Source organism: Miniopterus natalensis, chromosome X (assembly GCF_054644295.1).
Source record: "Miniopterus natalensis isolate mMinNat1 chromosome X, mMinNat1.hap1, whole genome shotgun sequence".
NCBI classification, from domain to species: Eukaryota; Metazoa; Chordata; class Mammalia; order Chiroptera; family Miniopteridae; genus Miniopterus; species Miniopterus natalensis.
Genome location: NC_142103.1, coordinates 4234691 through 4249445, shown reverse-complemented (window position 1 = coordinate 4249445; position 14755 = coordinate 4234691). Strand labels below are relative to the sequence as shown.

Below are 14755 nucleotides of genomic sequence, written 5' to 3'. Positions count from 1 at the left end.
TTCTGGCCTGCAGAGTTTCTGTTGAGAAATCAGCTGACACTTGTATGGGAGCTCCCTTGTAGGTAACTGACTGCTTTTCTCTTGCTGCTTTTAAGATTCTCTCTTTGTCTTTTACCTTTGGCATTTTAATTATGATATGTCTTGATGTGGGCCTCTTTGAGTTCCTCTTGTTTGGGGCTGTCTTTAGTTCTTGGACTTGTAAGTCTTTCTTTCACCAGGCAGGGGAAGTTTTTGATCATTATTTTTTCAAATAGGTTTTCAATGTCTTGGCCTCTTTCTTCCCCTTCTGGCACCCCAATAATACGAATGTTGGGCCTCTTGATGTCCCAGAGACTCCTTACACTATCTTCATATTTCTGGATTCTTTTTTCTCTTTGCTCTTCTGGTTGGGTGCTTTTTGTTTCCTCATGTTCCAAATTGCTGATTTGATTCTCAGCATCCTCTACTCTACTATTGATTCCCTATAAATTAGTCTTCCTTTCAGCTAGTGTAGCCTTCATTTCGGACTGGTTCTTTATTATGTTATTGATGATCTCACTAGTTTCCTTAATAGTCTTACTAAGATCCTTGAGTATCCTTATAACCATTGTTTTGAACTCTATATCTAGTAGCTTTCTTGGCTCCATTTCATTTAGTTCTTTTTCTGGAGATTTCTTCTGTTCTTTCATTTATGACATATTTCTTTGCCTCCACATTTTGGCTGCTCCCTAGTGTTTGTTTCTATGTATTAGGTAGAGCTGCTATGTCTCCTGGAATTGGTAGAGTAGCTTTGTGTAGTAGGGCCCAGTGGCTCAGTCTCCCCAGCCACCTGAGCTGGGCCTTTTAGGTGCTCTCCTGTGTGGGCTGTGTGCACTGTCCTGTTGTAGTTGAGCCTTGGTTGCTGTTGGCGTCACTGGGAGGAATTGATCCCCAGGCCAATTAGCTGTGAGGACCAGCTGCAACTACAGCCAAAGAGCTGCTGTGCTGGAGACAGCCCTATGGATCAGGATTTACTTCAGCAAAGCTTTGGTGGTGACTGAGTCCACCCCTTGAGTGTGTCACTAGTGGATGTGGTAGGGTTGTAATCCAGTGTGGTTGAGTCTGACCACCAGGTGCACTGTCTCTGGGGCCTCCTGGGAGGTGCAGAGTCAGCCCTTGCCTGTGCCCTGCCCAGGGCCACCCAGCATAAGCTACACAGCAAACCGTAAATGGCTGCTACTTGTGCTGGGCTTGGAGGTGTCCAGGAGAGGCCAAACCATGAACTAATGCAGGCTGCTGCTAGTGCCAGTCCTGAGGCTACTTATTGAGAGGTATGGGGCATGCTGAGGCCAGCTGCTGCTTCTTTGAGAGATTTTTAGGAAAATCCTAAGTCTGAGGCTAGAGAGGCCACTTGCATAGAAAAGCCACCGGAAATGGCTTGGATGAGCTTGAAAGTAGGGAGGAGTCTCTGGAATCACCAGGGAAGGGCAAAAGGTATGAATCAGGTTGCTGGAGATTCAGAGAAGGTGCCTGCCTGCAGGTTCTGTGGGGGGCGGGCTCATCAAAGGAGCAATGGCCTCTTCCAGCCCTTCTGTCTGTAAGAAAGCTGTCCCTACAGTTCTGTGCCTGATTCCAGGCAAGTTAGTTCCTCTCTGAATGCTCCAGGTTCCTTTCAAGCTGCTGCCCAGTACTGGAGCTCAAAGGGAGCACATCTGAGTAAGTCTGTGCTCCGGACTGGGGAACTGCCTGGGACTCCTGCAGCCTCCATGTCTCTCAGCCACAATCCTCACCAGTTTTTATAGCCCAAAGTTGTGGGGGCTTCTCTTCCTGGCACTGGAACCCTGGGCTGGAGGGTGTAATGTGGGGCTGAGACCCCTTGCTCCTCCAGGAAACCTCCACCGACTGAAATATCCCTTCCAGTTAAACTGCTGCACCTGGGTGTGAGACCATGGCTGCATCTCCACAATTCTTCCCCTATTCTGCCCCATCTTGATGTGCTTCCTACCTGTGTCAATGTGCTTTTCAGTTCCCTAGTTGTAGGACTTCTATTCAGCTAGATTTCAGGAGGTTCTGAATCATGCTTGTTCCGTATTTTAGTTGCAATTTTGATGTGGTTGTGGGAGCCAGCAGGTACCGCAGTTACCTATGGCGCCATCCTGTCTCTTCAAGAAAAAAGAATTTTAGAAAATGAGAATATTTTAAGGAAATTTGGGGACAACATGAAAAGTAACACTATCCACATCATGTGGATACCAGAGGAGAAGAAAGTGAGCAAGGGAGAGAAAACTTGTTTGAAGAAATAATGACAGAAAACATCTCTACCTGGTGAAGGAAAAAGTCACACAAATTCAGGAAGCGCAGAGTCCCAGTCAAGATGAACCTAAAGAGACCCACACCAAGACACATTGTAATTAAAATGGCAAAGGTTAAAGTCAAAGAGAAAATCTTAAAGGCAGCAAGAGAGAAACAGTTACTTACCTATAAGGGAGTTCCTGTAAGGCTGTCAGCTGATTTTTCAACAGAAACACTTTAGGCTAGAAGGCATTTTCATGAAGTATTCAAAGTAATGAAAAACAAGGACCTGAAACCTAGACTACCTTATCCAGCAAGGCTAGCGTTTAAAATGAAGGTGAAATAAAGAGCTTCCCAAACCAAAAACCAAACAAACTACATGAGTTCATTACCACCAAACCAGTATTGCAAGAAATGTTACAGGCCCTTCTTTAAAAGAAGAAAGAAGAAAAACTAGAGAGAGGAATATAGGTATAAAGAATAAAATTAGCAGAGGGATGGGAACATTTGAAAAATGACTGGATGATTTATCTTAAGAAATTATTGTTAATTTTTAGGTGAGATAATGGTATTGTGTCTATGTATTTTTAAAAGTTATTGTCTTTTAGAGATATAAATGGAAAGGGGAATGGATAGGAGTATAAATGAAACAAAAATGACCATGTAGACATAATTGCTTAATCTGAGCAATACTTCTTTTTATGGGTGTTCTACTTGCTCTACTTTTGTACTTTTTTTTCAGAACAAACAGTTTAAAAATCAGATCAGAACTTTTGCTTCTATTTGTAAATTTTAAAAAGACCAGACTTTTCTAACCCTTTACACTTTGTCTTTTAAAAAAGGGTAATGCCAGTAGGAAATCAAATCTGTAATCTCCCACAATGCTATTTATACGCACATTACATCGCTTAAAACTTTTGTACATAAGCGGCTACTTAGCGACATCTGTGAATTTCATGTTGACTTTATGGGTGCAGACCCCAACAGTGGAACCAACAGTAGAGGCAGAGGCCATGGGGAATTCAGATCTGAATGAACATAAGAGATCTTTTATGTCCCCAGAAGGCTGGGAGAATGGCCCAGACTATTTAAAAGTCAAGTAGGCATTTTGCTTACACCAATGGATTGTGTGATCTGTGAATAAGCAGGCACCTTAGAAGCTGGTAGTGAAAAGGCATTACAGCGTAATGAAAATTGGAGTGTAAGCTAATCATAGATTCATATCTCAATTCAACCAATTATTATATGTGATCTTACTATATGTTAGAGAGCCTCGGTTAATCTATACAATCCCCCATATAGTGAGAGACTGTTGGGCATTAAATAAAATATGTGATGTGTGAGAAAGTGTTAACAAAGCAGGTATGGTTGCTTAGTCCTCATATGTCTTCAAGGGAACCTGGAACCATGATTGAGCATTGGCCAACCTCTGGGAATGTGGTTCTCAGAATGTCTTATGTTAATGGTTGATGATTATGTTTTGTACACCCGGAGCAATGTACCATGCCATATTAGCTTACCAGGATTGCTTTGCATGAGCATCAACATTGATGATTTCATTGTTGGGATCCTGAGTTTCAGTTGCCATGGCTGGTTATGTAGCATGATTTACCTATGTGAACACTTCTCAATAAAAGGCTCAGACCCAGAGATTCAAATAGGCCTTCTTGGGCAGAGACAATCTGCACATGCCCTTCTAGTTTCTTGCTAGAGAGAAAGCATGTCATGGGTGGCCCCAGATGGGGAAATACTCAAAAGCATGTGCCTGATTCATATATTTTTCCTGTTGCTCTTGGCCTGTCTAATTTTGCTCTAATATGCCTTAGCCATGTGTATAACCTGCTATTGAGTATTGTGAGTCCTTTCAGTGAATCAGCAAACTTGATTGCAACCTTCAGACCCACAAACATAAAGTTACTAGTACAATGTCTGACAAATAGTGCACATCGAATACAAGCCAGCTACTTGCATTTAACTTATGCCTGCTAGATGTTAGAGGGGACTAACTTTACTGTACTAGAATATAGGCTGGGAATACAGGACTTTGCTTGCTTTTCTCGGTGATGCCCTTGGAAGAAGGCAAGAATAACGTCTCTTCAGTGGGGGAAGTTAGAGGATATAACTCCAAGGTTCTCCCCTGTCCACCCACCCCTGCCCACTCAGTGAGTCAGTACCATGTAGGGAAAATGAGTAGACATCAGACCTCCAACTGGGACCTTTTGAAAATGCACAGGAGGGAAAATTCTTTTACCATTTTGAAAGGCAACAAAAATAATTAAAAGCCTTGTTGAGAGTTATGAAGACTGGAACACTTAAACTGGTATCATGAAGCCCCAGGTGTGTGTGCTGGAGGCTGCAACCTCACTTTAGGTAGTAGTCATAGGAGGCAGGGTGTTACAAATAGCTATCAGAAGTTTCCGTAACTAAACCAGAACCAAGCACACAGAGACATTTTTTGTCAAGCACTGAACACTACAGAAAGACAATCTTAAATTGTGAGGACTGTATGTGAACATTAAAAAATAAACTTAATTGGGTTGGGACTTTGAGGGCAAATCCAAGAGAAGGAGGAGTCCAGGGTACCCATTTTGCAATTCCTTTCTAGATTTGTGTATATTTATGGTTCCCATCCAAGTGATCAGATCAAAATAAGATACATCAAAAGAGTCATCAGTCTCTAAAATGCAATAATAATCACAATAAAGTAATTTGTTATGTCATGTATTTAATATTTTCAAATTAATTGCCTTGAAGATGGAAAGGACTAATCTTGATAGTGATTGCCAAGTGGATTTTCCCTTTATATAGTATATCTTAAGGAGGCAAGCATAAAATAGTTGGTATAAATTTGCTTCTTCACCGGGGTTTTTTGTTTTTACTGAGCCATCGATTACTCGAGATTCTGTTACGAGTGATTTCATTGAGGCTTATGTTGCAAAAAATGGTTACTTCCCTCTCACTCTCATTATCACTGGCCTTCACATTGCCATAGATTGCATTGTCTCTGGAATCTACCTTACGAAAGGACTTGGAAAAAGGCTTCACTTCACGTGGAAAAGGTATGTTTTGAGCATTTGTATTCTTGACCCCATAAATATCACTGACCAAACACTCAGTAGTAGCTCTGTGGGCAAGGTGTTTTTCCTTATAGTATGGACAAGAGTTGACTAATGGAGACTTAGATAACATGTCTGCCCTTCCTGCAATAACTGCTCTTTTTAGGTTATGATGTCTGGGACACTTGGTAAATTTCTTTAAACTGGATGACTTTGGCAGCAATATTTGATTGTGTCGACAGGTTGGATGATGTGGTTTGGTCGGCCCATGTGGATATTGTAGGCTGGCTGGTGAAGGTGGCCTGACTGCCCGATTTGGATAGGATGAATGGTCATGACTGCCTAGCTTATAGGCATAAGCTAGCTTATGTGACTTTTCTAGTCTGTGTTTTTTATATGACTTCCCCAGGTGGGATGACCTGGACACTCTTTTTGGGCTTGATAGCTTGATGAACTTTTCTGTACTAGATGGTATAGATGACTTTTCTGAAACTGAACCGGATGTTCTGGATGATCTTTCTGGACTTGAGGGCTCAGATAACGTTTCTATACCAGATAGCATGGGTTGTTTCTCTGGAATGTATTGATGGGCTGTCTTGTGTTTACTGAGTGACATTTTGGATGACTTGGATGACTTGGCTGCTACATCTTCCTGGACCCTGAAAATATAGAAAATTTGGAGTATGACATTATAAAAGAGTATTATTGCTATTTTTTATTTTTTGGCTCTAGTAGAGAAATTGAACACAGTAAGAATTGGAGTGTGGTGAAAGCCATGACTCAGGTTACAGATAAGAACTGTGCCCAGCCAGGCATGGCTCAGCGGCCGAGCATTGGCCTATGATCCAGGAGATCATGGTTCGATTCCCGGTCAGGGCACGCGCCTGGCTTGCAGGCTCCGTCCCCAGTGGGGGATGTGCAGGATGCAGGAGGCAGTCGATCAATGACTCTCATCATTGATGTTTCTATCTCTTTCTCCCTCTCCCTTCCTCTCTCTGAAATCAATAAAGATATATATATATATAAACTCATTGAGTTCATGCTATTTTTTTTTTTTAGTATTTTACTGTTTCAACTACATTAGATAACTATAGAGTCTACAGCTGTAAATCTACTATTGAGAGAGAATTTCATTTATTCCAGAAATTAAACCTTTTATAAAAAAGTCACAAGTTGATACAGAACTGATATACAAATATCACAACTTGTCACAATAAAAAATAAACCCTTTAGAACAAAGTCTTATTTTACTATTATATTTATAACATCAAGTTATCTATCCATGCATATTTATGTTCACAATAGTCCTCTAAAACTAAAGGAAAGAAGAATTGGTATATTCTAGTCATCAGTCCTTGGGTTGGGAAATATTGAAGGAATCACTATATTAAGGCTAGCCTGATCCTCCTATATGAAAGGCAGGGACTGAGATCATAAGAACAGTGAATATTTTTTTATTTTAATACATCTTAAAATGGGAGATTATCCAAAATGTTTCATTGTCTTTGGAAAGCAGGTCCAACTTTCTCTCTCTCCCCTTTTTCATTCTCCCTATCTTATTCAGATAGTCATGCCCTATTTTCCTAGACTCGATTTATAATGAAATTATAAACAATAATGAAATTAATAGACTGGGGCTCAGCTGAACCCTGAATAGGAGAGCACTTTGGCTAAAGTTGATAATGTACTTGAGAATATTTAAGAGCTGATATAATTTAAGTGTAGGTATCCACCCACAAGGTGTTGGTAGCTCTTTAGAAGTCTAAAGTTAACATTAAGTAACCATCACAACAGTGAAACCTCCACTATACGTACACACACACAAACATACATATACACACACCTTGCATTCTTAATTCAAGGTGTAAAACTTACGGTTTTTCTTTGGGGACATCTTTGCTCAAACAATTATAATGGAGGCAACAAAAAGAGGTACAGATAAACGCTGTGCTCATAACACCAACTACTATAACGAATATGCGTTTTCTGTAATCGTCCATTTCGGTCTGCTCTGATTCAACTTCATTAGCTCCTGTCAAAGAGATTGTATCACCAGAAAATGTGTCAGGTAACCAAGTTTTCTTCCATTTTGATAGTGGCATGCCACTATAAGTCAAAATCAAATCTCTTCATCAATGAATTTTTAAAAGCATAAATGTGCCATTGTCATTTTCTTCCCTCTATTATGTCCCCCGCCACAATCTAGAAGCCAAATCTGGGAGACATCTCTGGCTAATCAGTATAATTATCTGGGTTACCCCTGCATCATGGCTTTCTCACCCCCTTGCTAAGTTTTTGAGTGTGTGTGTATGTCTTCCATGTGTGAATGCACTTGAATGTTAATGTTTGTGTGTCTATGATGGGAAAGAGGATGGGACAAGTGAAACCATTGTTGAAACTTATTATGTGTTAGATATCATGCCAGATTCATTCACATAGTATTGTCTCCTGTCAATATGTCTGTACTCTTTATGCTTCTATGTTGCTTGAATTTTTCACAAAGAATAAAAACCCCTTGAGGAGCCACGGACCTCGCCAAAGCCAAAACCTTGAGTAGCACCTGGCTCACCCAGCCCCATTCAGGTGCAGAGCACTTGCCCACCCTTCCCCCCTTGAGAAGCTGCACAATTGCCTTGCCACCTTGAGGATTGGTATGCCCTGCCTAGACACCTTGAAAAGAGGCCTGCCTGGCCTTTCTGCTGCCTTGACACCGGACACACCAGATGCATGGATCTGCCACCCAATCAAGCCACACCCAATATGGCACCCATGGATGACTGGCCCCCCCACCCTGACATGGAGTACCTGGAACTGCCACCATGACCCAATGCCCCTAAGCACACAGCTGCAGAATATACATTCTTCTCAAGTGCATATGGGACATTCTCAAAGGTAGACCACATGTTAGGAAACAAACTAAGTCTCTACAAATTCAAGAAGATTGAAATCATATCAAGCATGTTTTCAGATCACAATGGCATGAAAAAAGAGATCAACTACAATAAAAACACCCCAAAACACTCAAACACATTGAGGCTAAACAGCATGTTATTAAACAATGAATGGGTTACCAATGAGATCAAGGAACAAATAAAAAACTTCCTGCAAACAAATGAAAATGAACACACAACAACCCCAAGTCTGTGGGACACAGCAAAAGAAGCCCTGAGAGGGAAATTTATAGCACTATAAGCTTACCTCAAGAAACAAGAAAAATTTCTAATAAACTAACTCCACAACTTAAAGAATTAGAAAGAGAACAGCAAAAAAAGCTCAGAGTAAGTAGAAGAAAGGAAATAATAATCAGAGCAGAAATAAATGACAGAGAATTTAAAAAAAAATAGGAAAGATCAAGGAAACCAAGAGCTGGTTCTTTGAAATGATAAGATTGATGAACTTTTAGGCAGACTCATCGAGAAACAGAGAGGACCCAAATAAAATCAGAAACAAAAGAAGTGAAATAACAAATGACACCACAGGTATACGAAGGATTGTAAGCAAATACTATGAACAACTATATGCAAACAAGCTGGAAAACCTGAACAAAATGGACAAATTCCTAGAAAAATACAATCTTCCAAAACTCAATCAGGAAGAATCAGAGAACCTGAATAGGCCAATAACAGCTGAAGACATTGAAGCAGTAATTTAAAAAAACACACAAAAACAAACAACCCCCCCCCCCCCCCAACTCTCAGCAAACAAAACACCTAGTTTGGACAGCTTCACAGGGGAGTTTTACCAAACATTCAAAGAAGAATTAACACCTATCCTCCTCAAACTATTTCAAATAATCCAAGAGGAAGGAACACTTACAATCTCTTTTTATGAGGCCAGCATTAGCCTAATTTCAAAACCAGATAAAGACACTACAAAGAAAGAGAATTACAGGCCGATATCCCTGATAAACATAGATGCTAAAATCCTCAACAAAATATTAGCAAGCCAGATCCAGCAATATATTAAAAAGATCATAACATCATGAACAAGTGGTATTTATTCCAGGGATGTAAGACTGGTACAGTGTTTGCAAATCAATTAATGTGATATATCACATAAACAAATTGAAAGACAAAATTACATGATCATATCAATAAATGCAGAAAAAACATCTGATAAAATCCAATACCCATTTTTGATAAAAACTCTCAGCAAAGTGGGAATACAGGGATCATACTTCAACATAATAAAGGCCGTATACGACAGACCTACAGCCAACATCATACTCAATGGGAAAAAACTAAAACCATTTCCCCTAAGAACGGGAACAAGACAGGGGTGTCCACTTTCACCACTCTTGTTCAAAATAGTGCTGGAAGTCTTAGCCACAGCCATCAGACAGGAAGAAACAATAAAAGGTATCCAAATTGGAAAGGAGGAAGTAAAACTGTCATTATTTGCAGATGACATGATATTGTACTTAGAAAATCCTAAAGACTCCATCAAAAAACTACTAGACTTAATAAATGAATTCAGCAATGTAGCAGGATAAAAAATTAACAACCAAAAATCAATGGAATTTTTATACACCAATAATGAACACTCAGAAAGAGAAACTAAAAATAAAAATAAAATAAAAATCCCATTTACCATTGCAACAAAAAAATTAAAATACTTAGGAATAAACTTAACCAAAGAGGTAAAACACCTGTACTTGGAAAACTCCAGGATGATGAAAAAAGAGATATAAAAGGATATAAACAAGTGGAAGAATATACTATGTTCATGGATTGGTAGAATTAATATCATTAAAATGTCCATACTACCCAAAGCAATCTATAGATTCAATGCAATCCCTATTAAAAAACCAAGAGCATATTTCACAGATCTAGAATACTCCAAAAATTTATATGGAAACAAAAAAGACCCCAAATAGCTGCAGCAATTTTGAGAAAGAACAGAGTTGGAGTGATCACAATACCTGATATCAAACTATACTACAAAGCCATTGTAATCAAAACAATCTGGTACTGGCACAAGAACAGGCATATAGATCAATGGAACAGCACATAGACCCCAGAAATAGATCCAAGCCATTAAACTCAATTGATATTTGACAAAGGAGGCAAGAACATACAATATAATAACGGCAATCTCTTCAATAAATTGTGTTGGGAAAATTGGACAGGTACATGCAAAGAATGAAACTAGAGCACCAACTTACACCATACACAAGAATAAACTCAAAATGGATAAAAGGCTTAAATGTGAGTTGTGAAACCATAAAAATCCTAGAAGAAAAGGTAGGCAGCAAAATCTCAGACATCTCACATAGAATTTTCACTGATACAATGCCTAGGACTAGAGAAACCAAGGAAAAAAATAAAGAAATGGGACTATATCAAACTAAAAAGCTTCTGTACAGCAAAGAAAACCAGCATCAAAGTTTAAAGGGAAGCCACTGTATGGGAGAATATATTTGCCAATGATACACCTGATAAGGGGTTAGTTTCCAAAATATATAAAGTACTCATACAACTCAACAAAAGGAAGACAAACAATGCAATTAAAAAAATGGGCAGAAGACCTGAATAGAGACTTCTCCAAAGAGGACATAGAAATGGCCAATGGACATGAAAAAAGCTCAAAGTCACTAATCATTAGAGAGATGCAAATTAAAACCACAATGAGGTACCACCTCACACCTGTCAGAATGTCTATCATCAATAAATCAACAAATGACTTGCTAGCGAGGGTGTGGAGAAAGGGGACCCTGGTACACTGTTGGTGGGAATGCAGAGTGGTACAGCCACTATGCAAAACAGTGCGGAGTATCCTCAAAAAAGTTGAAATGGAACTGCCATTTGATCCAGTGATCCCACTTCTAGGTATATATCTTAAGAAGCCTGAAACACCAATCAGAAAGAATATATGCACCCCTATGTTCATAGCAGCGTTATTTCCAATAGCTAACATATGGAAAACAGTCCAAGTGTCCATCAGTAGATGAATACATAAAATAACTATGGTACATTTACAGAATGGAATACTGTGCAGCTGTCAAGAAGAAGGAGCTCTTACCCTTCGAGACAGCACAGAGGTACCTGCAGAGTATTATGCTAAGTGAAATAAGCTAGGCAGAGAAAGATAAATATCACATGATCTCACTCGAATGTGAAATCTAATGAACAAAATAAACTGACGAACAAAATAGACCCAGAGACTTTGAGGCATGCAACAGACTGACGTACAGCAGAGGGAAAGGGGTGGGGGCATGAAGAGATTAGCCAAAGAACATATATGCATATATGCATAACCCATGGACACAGAGAATAGTATGGTGAAAGCCTGGGGAGGGGGAGGGAGGAGGGTGAAGAGGGTCAGTGGGAAGAAAAAGGGGATATATGTAAAACTTTCAACAATAAAGATAAATTAAAAAGAAAATTTTAAAAAATGGGCAGAGGGACCAGCTGGTTTTGCTCAGTGGTTAGAGCGTGAGCTCATAGACTGAAGGGTCTAGGGTTTGATTTTGGTCAAGGGCACATATCTAGGCATGTATCTCTCTCACATTAATGTTTCATTCTCCTCCCATTTTCACTCTCTCTAAAAAATTAATGGGAAATACATCTTCAGGTATGGATCAACAAAAATAAATAAATAAAGCTGTGGTACATTTAAACAGCAGAATACTATACAGCTGTAAAAAAAAGGATCTCTTACTCTTTGAGACAGCATGGAGGGACCTGGAGAATATTATGCTAAGCGAAATAAGCCAGTCAGAGAAAGACAAATATCATATGATCTCACTTATATGTGGAATCTAATGTACAAAATAAACTGATGAACAAAATAGAGCCAGAGATGTGGAAGTATGGAACAGACTAACGAATATCAGAGGGAAGGATGGGGAAATAGATTAACCAAAGAACTTATATCCATATATGCATATCCCATGGACACAGACAATAGTGTGGTGAAGGCCTGGGGAGGGGGCAGGAGTATGGAGGAAGGGGTCAATGCGGGAAATAAAAGGGGGACATCTGTAAATCTTTCAATAATAATGATAAATTTAAAAACAAGAATAAACACTCTCATATATTATCCTAGAAATTCTTAAAGACCTACTAATGGAAATATCCAAGAAACACCAGATTTCTTAAACACAGCTAGCTTGTCTAATTAGGTACTTGAATGCATAATGTAATCATAACTTCTAGGTATTAAGGTTAGGTTCTTACCTGTAGTAGAAGATCCATCACTTTGGTTTGCATTTAAACAACTATTTGTCCAAATGGACAAAAGTAGGACATAAATAAAAAGGTTCATGTCCAGGGCTTTCTTCAAATGTTTCTTCTACCAAGGAAACTACTGTATTTAATATGCTTCAGCCTGTTTTAGGGCTTTATGACATCATTATCATTGTGTGTCATATTCTGACATCATAATCTCACCATGGGGAAGCATGAGTTGTGTAGGTCAAGTTAACCCCTTGCTGACCGATCATTAGTACACACGTGTATCCGTGTCTGAAAATTGCTGATCCGTCACGAGATAACTTGAGTCTGCACTTACATTAATTTAAGTAATTTTAAACACCTTGTTGAGCAAAGTGGCCAGCCGCATGGGTGACTTCTGGCTTGAAATAGCTGGTCAGCAAGGTTTAAGTGCATTTAATTTTATCTAGGAAGAATGGGCTACCACTAAAGAGTTTCTGGTTAGAGAGTGACATGTTAAGATCTGCATTTTAGAAAAACCACTCTGGCTGTTGTATAGGGAATAGATTGAAGGGACACAAGTGGAAGAAAGTAGTAAGACAATTAGGACCTCGTTACAGTGGTCCAGGTGATAGAAGATGGTAACTTGAAGCAGAGTGGTGGTGGTGAAGATGGAGAAAAATTGACAAACTTAAGAAATATTTTTTAAAAATATGTTTTTATTGATTTCAGAGAGTGGAAAAGAGAGGGAAAGAGAGACAGAAATATCAGTGATGACAAAGAGTCATTGATTGGTTGCTTCCTGCATGCCCTCTACTGGGGATTGAGCCCACAACTGGGGTATGTGCCCTGACTGGGAATCAAACTCCATCTCCTGGTTCATACATAGGTTGATGTTCAACTGCTGAGCCGCACCAGCTGCGTTTGAGAAATATTTTGATGGTGGGTAGAACTAGATGATGGGTAGGCTATGGGGCATGAGGGAAAGAAAGGTAGCAAGGATGATTCATTCATTCAACAAAAAAAGTGCTGAGTGTCTGTTATGTGACACTAGGCACTGAGCATTAAAATAGACATAGTTTCTGCCTTCAAAGAGTGATTAATCTAGTGTGAGAGACAGACATGTAAATAAAGGGAGTGTGGGTGTGTAATGTCATGCAGGCTCTGATGTCACAGTGTACAGTGCCACATGAGCACACAAAAGGAGTATGTATTCAGAGTTGGGACTCCTGTAGGAGATGACCCTTGAGCTGAGGTGGGATTTTAAATTTGTTGTTTAATGAGAGTAGGAATTCCTTGGAAGGAAAGAACATTGCATTGCAGACAGATAAATCAATATTTATAAAACATGGTTGAGGGAACTTCATTTCCATATGGCCAAAATAAATAATGTGGGGAGGGGATAAGTGAAAATAAACTGGAGTGGGTAATCAGGGCAACCGTTATAAAAGGGTTGTGTGCTAAAGGCCTTTTAAAAAGTCTATTTCATCATCTCTAAAATGAATAGAGAAGAGATGAAAGAACCCAGCCTATAAGGGTAGCAATCTTTGAAATCATCCTTTTGGGGCCATTGAAATAGAACAAAATTAAATAGTTTTTGGAAAATAAAACTCATTTTCACACTGAAACTCTAAATAATACTGCTCCCCAAATACCTTTTACAAATATAAAAATCAGAAAATGTTATTTTTACACAATGTTATATATAAATTATATCTCAATAAAGCTAGGAAAAAAACCGTAAACAGGCATATTTTTTAAAAAATCTCAGTGATGCTTGAAAAGTGAAAGAATATATCTGTCAACTCTTAAAATCAGGGTTTTTTTCTAGTGATGGACAGTTGATAGAGAATATCTTAAAGCTAATATTTCAGAAATAGCTTTCAAATTAATTTGAATATTAACTTCATAGTCACAATGGATACAGAAACACTGCTCTTTTTTGCTTTAACATAGACTTATATGATTTTATTTGTAGGTTCACATGAATGGCATGTTAGAATTCATTTCACTCAAATTCTGGGGTAGAATTTTGATTAAAATTGTTCATCATATATGTACTTTAAAATCCCACTTCTTGCTTCAGACGTTGTTATTGTTTTTATTGTTGCCAGACTAGGCTGAGGCCCAATGAAGCACTTGCCTCTGGCACAAAATATAAGTGGTGCCCAAACACTCAGTAATCAGATAAATAATATTTTAATGCAATATTTAAATATGAAAATTAATACAGAAAAATCCATGATGTACAAAATGTCAAATAGTCTATTATTAATTAATTAATTAATTAAATAT

At 38.8% G+C, this 14755-nt stretch overlaps 1 protein-coding gene across 1 annotated transcript; it reads right to left on the bottom strand.

The window, feature by feature from the left end:
- Positions 1-5106: 5106 nt before the first annotated feature.
- Positions 5107-12572, bottom strand: CXHXorf66 (chromosome X CXorf66 homolog). Its single transcript, XM_016207223.2, has 3 exons — positions 12485-12572; positions 7182-7338; positions 5107-5965 (listed from the first exon to the last, which is right to left on the bottom strand). The coding sequence occupies exons 1-3, from the start codon at positions 12570-12572 to the stop codon at positions 5107-5109; spliced, it is 1104 nt and encodes a 367-aa protein (XP_016062709.2).
- Between the last annotated feature and the right edge of the window lie 2183 nt (positions 12573-14755).